This window comes from Symphodus melops (genome assembly GCF_947650265.1).
Source record: "Symphodus melops genome assembly, chromosome: 7".
In the NCBI taxonomy this organism is placed as follows: domain Eukaryota; kingdom Metazoa; phylum Chordata; class Actinopteri; order Labriformes; family Labridae; genus Symphodus; species Symphodus melops.
Window position 1 is genome coordinate 13,877,050 of NC_136697.1, and position 15,344 is coordinate 13,892,393.

The window sequence follows — 15,344 nt, forward strand, 5'->3', positions numbered from 1 at the left end:
CGTGTGTTGTGATTAATCAAATCAAAGAGTTAAAGGCATGAGGGAGACTTTTGAAGCATTATTTATTCATACATTAAAAAAAGCATTTACAGCGAACACTTTAGTGCTTAAATCAGCACATTATATATTAAAATTATTGTAATTACAATTTAAAGTTCATGATTAAAAGAAAAAAACTGGAGAAGTGTAGCGAAATGTCACACTTTACATTTGACAAATAGTTAACCTTGGTGCTCACGTCAGCTTCCACTCTATAGATATTTGTACCAGCTAAAACCATAAAATTTTTGATATCCTAAAAGATTTGTTTCAAGATGTGAACACTTAGAGGATGTGTGCAATATGTAACTGGTTCTAGCAACTAAATGGAAATCGGTTTGTTTTTGTGGGTTGGACTGCAAACAGCCTGATGCTGGTGGAGCTTCTCTGGCATCGCATTTACAGAAGTGACTCGGTTCTTACAGTTTTTCCACTACATCTGAGATCTTTCACCGACCTTTCCTCCAATATCATCCTGGCCTTCTCTTCATTTTCCTTATCCGAAACTCGGTTTTTCTCATATCCCTCCTTCTGCCTCTTCTCTTCTTTCCTCTGCTCCTTTTCCTCACTTTTCTTGATCTCCTTCAGCTTCTTCTTGAGTGTAGCCCGGTCACCGTGACTGCAAACCCCCAGAACCTGGGACAGAGGGAAAAAAGAAAACCAATGTTAATCGTAAACAGAAGAGAACACATGGATTGTATTCTGGTAATAGTTTTGATCAAAAAAAATAAAAAAATATTTTAATATTTTCAATCAATTTAATATAGTTGCAAAAAACATCTGTCTGAGGCAGTTATTAAGTAACAATACCATAGTGTATTTCAAATAGCAGTGCCGATTTGCCAGACAGATTCAGGACATGACATACTTTGTCCACAAGAGAGCGCACTTTTTTTAAACTATTTATTTTTCTTGCCCCTGTTCAAATAGACAAAAATAGGCCCATTTTTGATACTATTAAATGTCAAACTCAGAGCTTTAGAAATAGATCAACAACAGAATGATAGGAGGGGAAAAAGGTTCCATTTCCGTGCAAATAGACAATCTTTTATTTAGTCAAGAAAGTACATTTTGAATTACGATGAATGACATTTCAAAGTTAATGTTTTTTATATTATGGACCTTCAGGTAACACTGCCAAAAAACGCAAGGAAGAACTCGTGACAGATTCCAAACCAACAACTGAATGAATGCTACAAAAGTGAAAGGCTTGGTGGCATCAGGTGGATATTCCTTTTGATTTATCAAATGAGCATTTATAAGTTAAGTGTAAAATGAGACATTCAAAGATTGACTTGTGTCGTTCCCTACAAACTACACATACATACAGACACTGCAGAAGCTTATCCATAGTTTAAAAAACAAAAACATGATTAACTGCTATTTTAAAAATAATTCATTCATTTCAGACAGTAACTAATCCAGATAAACTGCTGACAGCCCCAAATGACACTAATATTGATGAGGAGCTTTGTTTTTGTAGTTTTGTATGTCAGGAAAAGTCTCAAAAGGTTTCAATTGATTCAGTTGTTTCCATGTTTTTGTGGACTGTTTAATGGCTGTCGCATGAATGTTTAAAAGATGCTTTGTGTTCACTTCAATTGTATTTATTTCCCAAGCTAATTAACTGCCAAGTAATTATCTTGTGTAAGCTGGGCATTGAACATGAACAAAAAAATCCTTAAGACCACATTTGGTCAAGTATTAGCCTTACATCGTCCTAATCTTAATGTTCACCTTGAGTTTCTCACTGTCCAAGTTAAGCAGCTGTGTCCCATCAACTCCTCTGGCAGCAAACGCTGATGTGTACTGGTCCATGTTCATGGCGATTAACCAGAGACACACCTGCTGGTTGCTCCACTCCGTCACAGGTCGACTCTGCCACTGGTTGTTGTTGTTGGTAGGAAATGACTCATCATCCAATGTCTGACCGGACACAAAAGACCAGACAGAGTGGCAAGAAGAGAAATGAGTGGAAACTAATTAAAGGAGAGAATTAACCTGGGGTATAACTGAGTAGATAAAAGTGCACGGTGGGGAGGAGCTTAATATAAAAAGGAAAGGACAGACTCACCTCAGAAGAGGAAAAAGTGAAAGTGTAAGAGTGTCCAGAAAGAGAGTGATCAGAGACATGACCTTCCATGCTTGAGCTACGAACCGGAGAGCCAAGACTCTGGAAGCAAGAGAAGACGACCTCACTGCCTACAGACTGGGCTAGACATGTTGCATGCACGCATCCTAATTTTTAAAATAATTTACAGTTTGAGTAAAAATGATAGATCAGAAAGAAGAGGGGTGGCATTCAGACAGCCTGACACACATCCTCATTACATCTGAGCATCCACAGAGGACCTCTCACCTGATCTCTTCTACCTGTGGTGGTCAGGTAGGGCAGGCTGCTGCTGGACACGGACCGCAGTCTCTCCCTGCCTCGCTCCATCTCTACGTCCTTCTCCCTCCCTCGCTCTCCAAACCATGGGAAGGGCAGACAGGAAGGCATAGAGGTGACCGAACCTGAAGGAGAACCTCCAATAGGCTCGTCCACCAGATCACCACATGACGCTCTGCGGGAGAACAGTTATTGATAAAGTCTTCTCTGCTGTAAGGTGACTTTGATAAAAGGCACCCAGAAATAAAATGTATGAAGTAAAAAAACAAAACATCAATATTATTAAAATAGTGATTGTGAAGTCAGAAGAGTGTAAAATAGATCTTATATCCCACCTGTTAGTGGACCTTTTACGATGTTTCTCACTTCTTCTCTTGGTGAGAGACTTACGAAGGCCACTACAAAAAAAAAGACATTGCATAGACAGTAAGGAGAAAGCATGTCAACAGCAAAATAACGATCCCTTTACAAAAACAAATATATATGAAATGTTTTGGCTTTTAGAACAACAAATAAAAGGGACATCTTTCATTACTGTCATCTCTGTTTTCTGAGAGAGAAACTGAAACTCTGCACCTGAAGTCAGGGAATTTTCTCTTAGACTTTCTGGAGGCGGAGGATTTGCAGGGTGAGAGAGGGACAGTGTCATTGATGTAGATAGGAGGCGTGACGACAGAGCCGGTGGGAGGTTGAGGACTGAGGGCTGGGAAAGAGGAGGAGCTGGAGAAGTCACTCCTGCTGATCCTTTGTACTGCTGACAGTGAAAGGCTCTCCTGTTTCTGAAGTTCTTCTTCCTGAAGGAAAGTTTCACAGTCAGACATTTAGAGTCAAATGATTCTTTTTTTTTTTTTTTTAAAGAGATGTTTATACAATAGGACACATGCGAATCATCACAAAACAGAACTGCTCGACACATACTGCAACTGCACTTTACTTACTACCCTTAAATATTCAAAAATCCCCTGTGTCAATCATCAGTTTGTGCAGCTCGGTCTTTTACCTGTTTTCTAAAGCTTTCTCTGAGTTTGTCTCTTGATGGCGGGTGACGCTTTGATTTCTGCGCCAGCTGAGCTCTGGCTATATGAGCGCTGGAGTCCAGACGTCCAGTATCAGGGACAGGGATCTGCCATTCCAAACCTGAGACACAAGCACAGCTCCCATTTTCAGTCAAAAGGCACATTTTGTGTCAGGTTTGACTAATGCTGCATTTTCTAACCTTAATTACATTGATTGTTGCAGCTTTTGATTCCTTCATGTCTCCTCAAAATTATTGAAAACTTTTTGGCTTGCCAACAGCACTACAAAGTCTAAGAGAGCTACAGTGACAAACAGATACAGTTATGCAGCTGCTTGCCTGTAGATGAAGAGTCCACAGAGTTGTTCTGTCTCTCAGGTGCAGGCTCTTTTCTCTCCAGCTGTGCTATCTGTGATGAAACACGTGAAACAAAGACTACAGAGAAAAGGCAGGATAACTGAAGTAAATCCACACAGGACTGTTAAATCTCCTCTCACCTGGATTTGCAGTCTTTCAACCGTCTCTCTGTGCTGCTTATCTCTCTCCTCCATTTCTCTCCTTAAGTCGGCTTCTCTTCTCTCCCTCTCTTCTTCTCTAAATGAAAAGAAACATTATTTTACAGGTTTAACCCCAAATCTACAAGATTTAAAACTTTTACAATCTTAAAAAATACACTGCATGTAATTTGGGAATGATAAAAATCCTGTTTATATGAGAAATATTTAGATGAAATAAATACCTGCTTTGGTATTCTCGCACCAGCCTCTTGGCCTTGTTGTATTTGATCTCCAGGCTCTCTGATTGGCTCTGAGCATCAGACAGCCTCTGGCTCACAACCCTGCAAAGTGTCTGGGCCTCCTGCCAATATCTAATAAATAAAGTGAGAGGCATTCACACCCTTATAATCACCATTATCATCCTCATATTGTTGTGTGACATGACTATTTGCAGACTTCTGCTCCAACCTCAACGTATGGATCTGTATATATACTTAATAAATATCTCTGACATTAACAATGGACAACAAACTTAATAGATGTATGCCCGATTATCACAGGTCATCATACTTCTCTAGCTTGTCAGCTTTCTCCTCTCCATCCTCTGCTCTCTGCTGCATCTCAGCCTTTTGGATCTCCCAACAGGCCTGCCGCTCCTCCCATACCTTTAGCTTTGCACACAAACAGAGAAAGAGCCGATCATGTTTATTTGTACCAAATGCTATCTGTGAAAGGAAAGAAAGGGCTTACTTAAAAGAAAAAAAAAAAAGAAAAAAAAAAAAAAGAATTCTTTACGTTCTTTCTAGTCTGAAACTATTCTTGGAAATGGAGAAACTGAACACTTTTTCAATCCTCTTTCAAGAGCTTTTTGAAACAGTAAATGGAAGAATGCCCTGATCTTACACTGCTGGAAAGAAGAAAGCCACATTTTCTCCTGAACGGCTTTAGCCAACCCAGTTATGTCAGAGCCGTGATTACTTCAAGGCAAAGGCAGAAAAAAACAGGCAGAAGTGTTGGAACGCGGCCCATGTCCTAGTAACTCCACAACGATCAAACTTACACAGTTAAAATGGGTCAGACTGTTCCAAATGTGGATTCCAAAGTGCCATATTTCTGTGAGCACAGTTATAAGTTGTATGAGGGGAAAAATTCATCTGAATCTTGCTGAGCGACCTACCTTTGCTGCTGCATTGTGAAGTTCCGATGCTCTGCTCTGTAGTTTATTCTGAAGCTGGAAATACAAAAAGGCTGGACACTTTAAAAAACAGATTCACTTCACTTTTAACAAACAATAGTGCTCAACGTTCCACATCACAACGTGAAAACACTCAGTACCATTGCTTTGACTTTATAGTGTAAAAAAAAAAAAATGTCCAACAAGAAATCATGTTTAAGAGAATTCCTCTGAGCATACACTGACCTGAGATACAAACATATGTTAGTGATAACTGTGTGTATGTATATTACAAATTTGTACAAAATGTACCTGCTGGTATTTGAAGCAGAGCTGTTCGTTGTCCAGACAGGAAAGAAAAGACATGTCCTCTACTTCATCAACTTCCTCTTCTTCGGCCAATGACTCCCTCTCTGACATTCCCCCCAAGTTTTCCTCCTCTCCGCTCTTCATGAAGAAATGAATTAAATCGAAGTTCAAATAATTTGGAACTGTAAACACGATCGACAGTCCGCTCCTCTTTTTGGGGGGGGAAAAAAACGCACCTGTCTGGACGTTTTATCCATTTCAAGGCTTTCATTGATCAGTCGCGCCACCTCGCTCTCCACCCCCTCCTTTTCTCGGCCAATCAGAAACCTGCAGCCGAGCAGAGAAATCAGGGGAAGCTGTGGGCAATTATCTCACAGCACAGACTGTGTGGTGGAAAAGGACTCTTTCTACAGCAGACTTTGTGACCAGTCATAGCAGGTGGATCACAGGTGTCACTTATAAAAATAATGATGTCACTAAAGTAGGTTCGTAGAGCAAGAAGTGTTTCTGTGGCTTTGCTGATCGGCGTCACAAAGCCAGTTTTAAATACGTGATAGTCCAGCAGACACTTTACTAGACTACACTGCGTATGAAAAATTATTGAATGAAATGTTAGTATACATTATATGTGCTAAAACATCCTTATTTTAAAACAGCGGTATGGTCCTTTAAAGCCAACTTCTAGAAAAGGAGAACTCATTTTTTCTCTTGCCGTTACAGGGTGTTCTTTAAATAACTTCAATAATATAGCAAACTCTCAGAAGTCTGCCTCTGGCACTGATCAGATGGACAGCTTTTTTTTTTTTAAACTGACAAATCAAAAAACTAGGCAAGAAAACAAGCACATAGTCACACCTAGTGTTCAAATCACCAGTGGGAAAGACTTCAAACGCTTCTCCCGCAGCGGCAGCTAAATTTAAAGAAGATTCACAAAGACGAGCGAGAAGAAAAGACACGAGGGCCGATGAACGCCACACTGAACTGAAACTATTGCTTACTTGACGAGGCCAGATGTGTTTTTAAGGACTGTGGCAGCAAACAGCTGGGAGACTCCAACCAAACTCAGCCCGTCCACCTCCACTATCTGGTCATTCACCTGAATCCTAACACAGAGAACATTTCACGTCATTTTATGGGAGAAGCAGTCAAACTCCAGCAGACGTTTGACCTGTGTCAATATACCTTCCATCTTTCTGCGTCGCTCCACCCTCAGTGACTGTCTTGACAAAGATACCTAGTTTTTCCAGACCCTGGTCTGCACCTACACCCATTCCTATGATACTGATGCCCAGACCGCAATCACCTGCCGGGGAAAAAAAATGTTGGACATTATCTTAAAGTTAGCAAAAAGGAAAACAGACACTGTGCAGAAGCAAACAGATTGTAGTGAAAAGAGGGAAAGTAAGACTTTTATAGGAAAAACATGGTAGTTCAAATAATACTTAATGACTCATTCTGTTTATTTAGTAGTTGAAATGAAAATGCTGGGACTGGAAACGTTAAGTTTAACATTCAATCAATGTTAGACTAATACAAGGATTACTGAATGCTTTTTTTGCAGGCGTCAACTCCAGACAAAGACGTTTTTTCTTAAGAGAATGACATGTGAGCCAGAACAACTTGCATGTCCTATTGCACAAAATTTAAAATAGGCTTTTTGTAGGAAAATGTTATTTATATCTGGTAAACGTTGGTATTGTCTTTTAGGCATGTGAAAAAAACAATTCCACCAGATGAACTTACTGTTTAACCAAGTTACCTCTTCTTAAAGTCATTAAAATAAGTCAATTGATATCTGGATGTCAAAGCTACACAACTTTAGTGTTAAAGCTCTGCGTGTGACTGTTTGCATGATTTCTTTTCTCTCTGGGTTCTGCTGTAAACGGAATATGCACCTTTTTCTATCTCCACCGGGAAGACTTTCATCCTGTCCACTCTCTTCTCCAGCTCGTACTCAGCAGAGGCAGACACTGGGTCAATATCCTCATTGTGTCTGTCGTACTCTGTGTTAGAATAAGTGTTGTACACCTGAAAGACAGCAATGAGGGAACACTTTAAAAATCACTGCAAAGGCCTCCCTGACATGACGTTGACACAACACATCTCAGCCAGGTCTCCTAGAGACAGCGTTTCATGCGCTGAAAGCTCGTACACGTCCACGTCGGAGCCACATGGTGAAGCCGCTGTGTTCGAGTCAGAGAGAGAACGAGAAAGAAATGCAACTGTAAAGCATAATCAAAGGGTTGCTACAGATCTTAATGCACACACACACAACTTCAACTATCTGAAACTACACTAACCTTGTTGTGAGTTTAACACGTTTAATGCCTTACACGCCCACAGGAATGCGCTCTGTGCTCTAATGTCATGGAAACACTGAGGTGCGCGCTGACAGAATTAAAACGTGGGATCTTGCCTTTCCTCCTCCTATAAAATGGATTAGAAACATGGCTTTGGGCTAACACTTCTCTCGCATTGAGTCAAACTGCAGCTGGTAATGACAGTCACACAACTCTGCGGATAAAGAGCCTCCCTGAATGCACGGAAGGGGAGAACAGTAACCCTGAGGTGTGAATGATGGATGCTGAAAGCGCCTGTGTAGACGAGTTCCATGCGTCTTACCTTGATCGGTGCTGATGAGAACTTCACCTTTTTGTGTGCAACTTCCTCTGTGTCCTCGTCGGACAGTTCAGGTACTCCAGGAATTTCCATGAAATCATATAAAAGCGCGCTTCCTGCAGGGATAGAGTTTTCCACTTCCTGTTTCGGCGATTGCTCGCGCACAAACGCCTTGTTCTCAATCCCAAACACAGCTGCAGAGTCCTTCTGGTCCTCTTGGCCTCCTCCATGGCCTTCTGTGCACTCCTCTTGCTTGACCTCCTCCGGCTCAGATGCTTCTCCACTCTCACTTTCTTCTTCCTCTTCTTCTCTGGTCTGACTCTCTTTGCATTCCTTACCTTCTCTGCTGTCATTTTCCCCCTTTCCCACAGCGTGCCACTCAACCTCCTCCTCCTCCTGCATCATGCCTCCCTCTTTTCTGTCCTCCACTCTGGCATCTGTCATTTTCTCCATGTTTTCTCCCTTTCCTGTTGACTTCCCTGGCCATGCATTAGTCTGTCTGCTGTGCCCCTCCCATTGTTCGTTCACCTGCCGATACTTGTCTCTTCCACCTTCCCCGTCAAACTTATCCTCTCTGTTGCACAACTTGCTGACCGGTTCTTCATCTGCTCTTGACTCAGGTCGGTTTTGCGCCGTGTAAGGTCCGCCTAGTGTTGTTTCAATGTTTGCCTCCTCAAAAACATCATCATCTAGCTCTGTCACACTTTCTCCAACAACTCTTTTTGTCGTCTTCTCCCCCTCATTCTTAAGCCAGTATTTGGCCTTTTCTTCTTCGCTCTCATCGCTCTCCGAGGACTCATTCTTTATGTCAACTAACTCTGCCCTCACTGGCTGCTCAGCAGTTAAGCAAAGGGCATCTTTCGCCTTTTTTTCTACTACTTTTGAATCTGATTTGTCATCATTTTTCACAGGACAGGAGGAGGAAGATTTGTTGGATGCTTCACCAGGGCCTTCCAATACAGGAGATTTAGGGTGGCTGGTCATCAAGGCCGCTGCAAGTGGCTTTGACGTGGAAATATTTACGATGGGCAGGTTAACGGATTCCTCTTTATCAAAGCAAACCTCTTCTATGTGCTTCCTTTTCCCATTCGCCTCTCCCTCTTGTTCCAACTGGAAACCCCCTCCTCTCTCATCCACCTCTTCTCCTTTCTGGTCTTCCATCCCCTTACTTCCTCTGTTGGCAACTCCTTTCATAACCTCCCCTCCACCACCTCCAACTTCCATAACTTTGGTCTCAAACAACCTCCGGGTTACAGAGAACTTCTGAGCAAGAGCAGCTCTTTCAATATCGGTGATCTCCTCTGATCTGGAAGCTTTATCTTCCAGAGTTGAGGAGCTGCCGAGTGATTGTCTGGATCCAGAGAAAGGCGAAATCTGCAGCTGTAGAATAGGATTATGAGGAGAAAAGAGAGGAGTGGAGCCAGAACTAAGAACTGAACTGCCATCTTGTTTCAGCTGTTGGCTGTCCATTTGCAGGAAGATGTTGTCTCTGATTTTGGTCCCCCTGGTGCTGGAGACCCTTCCTCTGCTGATGTGGGACATGATGGGATTTGAGAGGCTGGATGGTCTGGACAGTCTGTCAGCAGTGCTTGACCCTGGTGTTAAACTGATCCCAGTGTCAAAAGAACATTTGATAGCATGAAAGTCAGACTTATAGGTTATCCTGTGAGGGGAGGCACTGCGGCCTTTGCTGTCAATCCGCATCATCTGGAAAGTGAGGTTTTTTTCTGGAGGGAGAAACACTGTGGCTCAACTGAGAAAGGAGCGTTCACAGCAAATGTAAGCACCTGTGCAAGGACCGAGCTGGTAGATAATGTTTAGTATTTTGCTGGTACAGTGGAACAGCAGAAAAGGCAAGAGACTATTCTGGATGAAAAGAGCTGGTGTTTTAAGATGTTACTGAATTTCTTTGTTGACTGCAGGAGAGGAAGGCGGGCTCTTGGTTTGGAAACGTCATTTTCAACAGGTGTTTTCAGAAGGTATCACCAGTACGACAGATGACTCCTGGAAGAGCGGATTGAGAAAAGGAGAAGCACAACAGACGTTCATTAAAGTGAACTGACACGACCCAGCGGGCCATTAACGCTAACTTGATTACAGCCGGAAGAAACTATCGAGAAGCTTAAGTTACTGGTGACTTAAAGCTTTAAAAGTGAAATAAAACCACCAATTTCAATACTAAAAAGCCAACTCACTCCGACGTCGAAAAATGCATAAGCAGCGTTAGTCGGCTTTGTCGAAAAGTCCTCCTCCTGAGGTGTTTCTGTTTCCCTGCTTGTTAAAATTCACCTGTTGGCTGCAGCAATAAAGTCCTCTGGACGACCGCGGCGTTTAAGTGCTGTTGGTAAATTGATAAGTGAACTGTGCAGAGACGTGTAGAATTGGCTATACCATAAATCAATAAGCATTTTAATTTAGCAATGGTCACATGACTTTGTAGTAGGTTAATAACTCATTGTGCATTAAGAAAAATGTCGTAATTAGCCTATAGAATCGATGGTTTACGCTGTGTTTATTCAGCTAGCAAAGTAAACTTAGTCAGTTTGACCTGGTCATTGTATCCATGCAGTTCAATGTAACGTCACTCCTCTGTTCTTTGGGTACTAAAATGCGCCACATAACACCTGACGCTAGTTACGAATAAAACCATCACATAAACTGTGCAATTGCAGATACTGGAGTTTACGATAGCACGTGAAGGTAGCAAATCTCACCAACCTGATAGCAGTGCGCGCGCAGTTTAAAGGTCGTGACAACCAACACCCAAACTAAACCGAACAGTTTCTCTGTCTGATAGCAGTGTAAACTCTGTGGTATCCTGCCTTTCTATTCTTAAACAACGTAGCCTTGTTGTCCTGTTTGTTTACAGTCCGCCGGTGCTGCTGGCGGTTCCCTCACTGTGATAAATACAGACAGATGGCGACTCATGTCTCTTAATGCTGTAAATGGATTATCCTCATGTAATCCTGTGTAAACTACTCTAGTACCTGTGTAAACACTAACGGGGTTGAGTACCAGCACAGGGTCAAGGTAGCCCACACGTGATCAAGGCCAATTATTACATATGTGTCTTATAGTCTAGTTGATTACTTACTGTAACATTAGGAAGTCAAAAGAGTTTAGTCAATGCTAGCATGGGCTAGTTGAAGTTATTGAGATTTGTGCTAGCCTATAAAGATGCTAATATTATGCTATTGGTATCATCAGGTTACAGATGTTGTGTTGTTTCTTCACAATGTACACATTTTGTCATCATACTGCTACTGTACTTATAATATACACTGCTGTACTGCTAGCATATCAAACATGCAGGTTGCTACACTTTCACTTACCTTCACATGTCTTTCAGCATCACTACCAGTGTTATCATCCTCTTTAGAAACTGATGTCCCTGTAGCAGAGTCTCCCTTTGGCTCAGACGTAACCTTGGTGAGAATATTCACCTGTGTGCATGATGCAGGTTAGTGCAGTCAGATATCTCTTGTTATCTACCTGTGTGTGAGAAAGGAGAGCAGTGATGCAGCACCTGCTGATGTGAGTGTGTGTGTGTGTGTGTGTGTGTGCGTGCGTGCGTGCCTTCCTACCTGTGTATGTGTGATGCCACTGGGTGAGTCGGTGCAGTAGCTATGTCTGTCTGTGAAGCTTGGTTGTGTGGCAGATGGACTGGACCGGAGTGGACTGGACTGGACTGATCCATGCAGAGCCAAAGAACAGTTCTGCTTGCTGTGACCTGGATCTGACTGGAGACCATTGTCCCAGGTGGCACTGGGACCTAGTTGATAAAAATACCGGCCAATCACAAAAGCCTTATTCTGAATGAGGCTAACCAAAAGTGGGAGGGAAAGGAGGGAAAATTAATTGAAGTAGTAGATGGAAAATGAGGGAGTGATGTCAGAGTGGGTGGTGAAGTAAATTGAGAGAGGTAGGGTCTCTGAAAGACTGTAAGGAAGGCACAGCAGATGGAGACAAAGGATGGAGGCAGATATTTAACCTGAATTTGGAGAAGAGGAATATAAAAAGAAGTGATATGAGCAATGATTGTGGATAAAACAATTAATGACAGGTATAATATCAGCAGAGAAATTATATGAAGTACCTTGTATTTAGACAAGCAGAGAAATTCCAAATCAATACCAAGTACATTGAGAAACACAGTTGTCTTTGTATCCTGACATAATCCTCAACTCCAATTTCTCTCAGCATCAGCAGCAGCAGGTCACCTTGACTTCTACAGAAGGCTCACATAAGGATTTTCTTCCAAATATTGAGCATGATGACAGCCATGTTTACTCACCCTGCAAGTATTTACAACAATGCCATTCAGTTTGTCACAGTGTTTACCAGGAAAATGATGAATTTAGCAGGTGGAGCAATGATTGATTAGGAGCTCAGTGGTATATTGCCTGATACCGCCCGTCACAGATACAAATGAGAGGTACTGAGTGAAAATGAATAGTTCTATTTATAGAGCACATCCCTTTTCAGGTAAGCTTAATGTCGCCTACATGAGCATTTACATTGAAACAGCAGCAGCCAACATAAAACACATAGCAATCAAACCTGGAAAAAAAAAAAAAAAAAAAAAAAAGTTGAATGGGCCCCCCCAAAAAAACTAAATGAAAAACATGTGATTAGCCAACTTAATAACTGAACTGTTTTACACATTTTAGCTTCTAAAGCAACACTTAACCTTCTGTCTTTCATTAATAACACACACATTAATGACATGAAATTGCAAATTTATACGGTATCCTTCGACGGCCAATGCAGTTTTTTTCTTGTAGGTTCCGATTTGTAGTCCTCTAGAATACTCTATCCTGTATCCTGCTTTTTTGTGGCATGTGCTTTGTTAGTTGGCCCCTCTTTTGTTTACCCCCAAAATATCCACAATCCTTATTTGTTCCCAAGAGGGGGGTTAATATTAGAGCAGGTATTATCTTGCTATTTCTCGGCTGCTTGCCATTATCTACCTGGTGCAAGGAGTTATTCATGGATGGAAAAGAACTGTTAGCTCTGTTATCTATATTCTGTCTAACACTAGACAATCAGACCTGTGTGTGCCTGTGTGTGTGTGTGTGTGTGTGTGCGCGTGATTTTTGTTTTAGGCTGCATTTGGCAGACAGTCATGTCCCATATGGTAATCTGTTCTCTCAACCATGTTTAGAGTTTCCCAAAATCAGGAGGGAATAACAGTCTTCCAAACATTTAAATGCATATATACAGTACATACAGTACACACACATACACATACATATTCTCTGCTCGACACATGGCTGGGATGAACACGCAGGTCAGCAATTTGAGTGTTAGCTGTGCGGCAGCTCTGCACACTTTGTTTACACCATGCTGTGAATCAGTCTGAGGTGTGGTTTATTATAGCATAAGTGCTGGTGCAGCTATGAGTCGATAAACAATGATACTGCCACTTTGTGTCTAATGTGTGTACTGCACGTTTATTATTTGAACATATTGTCGAGTAAAGTCTCTAACCAGGTTCTAACATCTGATCATCATTCAATGATATGCTTTGGAAAGATTTTTTTTGTCCTGCAGAAACATTAGAAGCACATACAGTTGTGCTATTTTGTATTTATTGCAGTATAGACCCATTAGAAAGCTTGAATGTTGTTTAATCTTTTACATTGATTTATTTATCTGTATAGTGTTCACTAACATTTACAGTATGTTCATTTTCATACTATAGTAACTAAGCTGTTTATATAGTAATTCGGTTGACACACAGCTGCAACAGGTGCACACACATTCTCTCGATGTAATTAGCAAAATGCTTTAAGATTACCAAAAAATGCACAATGAAAGAAGACATGCTGTGTGAACAATGTTGAAGAAAGTTTAGATGCAACACTTTCTCCCCCCCTTCTTCCTCCTTTATCAAGTTCTATAACTCCTTCTCTTTCCTGTCTGAACAGCTATAGTTGACACAGAACTCAGAGTAAATCTCTAATTTCCTTATTCATCTTCTGTTCTTCCCTTTCCTCCATTCCCTTTTTCCATTTCCTGTTTTCACTTGGTGCATGCACAGGATGTAAGAGATGGTTTTAGGCGGTGCTGGATGCTAAAAAGCCTCTCTGCTTCTCAACCACCCTCCCTTTCTCTCCCACTCGTCCTCTCTTCCTTTCTTTGCTGTGGCGGCTGCAGTCATCCATGTGACACGCTTCCTCTCTGCTTCTGCTGCCTCTCTCTCATCACTTCAGATTGAAACAAAACAAGTGAAATTAACGCTGCTTTGAGGATGTTTGTAAGCTTACAGTGATCTCCATGTGGGCACATCAGAGCCTCTGAATGCAGAAGCACAGTGAAAAGCAGCTTGTTTATTCAGTGCTGGCTAATATGGGTTACACCCCTTAATGTCTTCTCACAAAATGTTGACCTGTTTGTATTTATGATACATTTTTTTTACATATAGAAAGAAATGTGACAGAACGCCACAAATACTGAATTTTGGTCATGCATTTTTGTTATTCTTTAAACCTTGATAACATTGTCTGATACAATTTCTTAACCAGTAAGATTGGCCCAGTTCTGTTTCTAATAATCCCCGACATGATAACTATCATATGGGTTTAAATGAGCGTGCTGTCCATGTGACTGTCTCATTATCAGAGAGAACCTACGCAGATGTCATGATCAGCTCGCTTGATGCAGTGATAGCTTATCACTGTAGAAATTCATCTGGATGTTATTGTTTTCATCATGATATTTAATCATGCATTAAACTTCTATTCATTCTTTTATTTATTTATTTTTAAGTTAGTGTTTATTTAAAGGTTGGTTTTATATCAATCCTCAATCCAATGCAGGCGCCCTCATGATTTTTCTGGTATGCAACTTTTTTTCCTTCCTGATCTGGAAACTGGAAAAAATGCATTGATTCAACTTCATGTTTTTCATGCAAGATTTCTGCTTCATTTGACTGCATTGCACTAACTGGCATTTTCAGGTGAAGGGACAGAAAAATCTTCAAAAAGATGTTCCTCTACCACATGCCCGGTTCAGTTTTTTTTGTGCCAAGTTTCACATTGTAAATGATCATTGACCCTAAATACCCTCAATTTTTAAGAATCCCCAGAGTTGTATGACTCTTTGGTTTTACACTGGATTGATTACTTAACTGAACTACTCGGCATATACTGCTAGAGAACAGGGGGTCAGCAGCCTCTTTGTCCACAGCCCCTTTTCTTTGAAAGTCAATAGAAATAAAACACTTTAAAAAAAAACACTCCAAACAACCACAACTTAACCAAAAAGAAACAAAAAAATATTACCAGACACGAAATGGTT

The 15,344-nt window shown here is 41.2% G+C and overlaps 1 protein-coding gene across 2 annotated transcripts; it reads right to left on the bottom strand.

Moving 5' to 3' along the window:
- Positions 1–45: 45 nt before the first annotated feature.
- Positions 46–10,364, bottom strand: LOC306827257 (uncharacterized protein). Of its 2 annotated transcripts, XM_079348955.1 has the most exons (19): positions 10,238–10,364; positions 8,046–10,046; positions 7,319–7,451; positions 6,606–6,726; positions 6,422–6,526; positions 5,660–5,750; positions 5,427–5,561; positions 5,118–5,171; positions 4,511–4,611; positions 4,183–4,311; positions 3,941–4,037; positions 3,783–3,852; positions 3,429–3,565; positions 3,005–3,222; positions 2,764–2,826; positions 2,399–2,603; positions 2,114–2,212; positions 1,777–1,965; positions 46–675 (listed from the first exon to the last, which is right to left on the bottom strand). In XM_079348955.1, the coding sequence occupies exons 2-19, from the start codon at positions 9,747–9,749 to the stop codon at positions 439–441; spliced, it is 3,888 nt and encodes a 1,295-aa protein (XP_079205081.1). In that variant the 5' UTR covers positions 9,750–10,046; positions 10,238–10,364; the 3' UTR covers positions 46–438. The 2 variants fall into 2 exon arrangements, with proteins under 2 accessions (XP_079205081.1, XP_079205082.1); XM_079348956.1 differs by lacking the exon at positions 2,114–2,212 and having other exon boundaries at positions 10,238–10,363.
- Between the last annotated feature and the right edge of the window lie 4,980 nt (positions 10,365–15,344).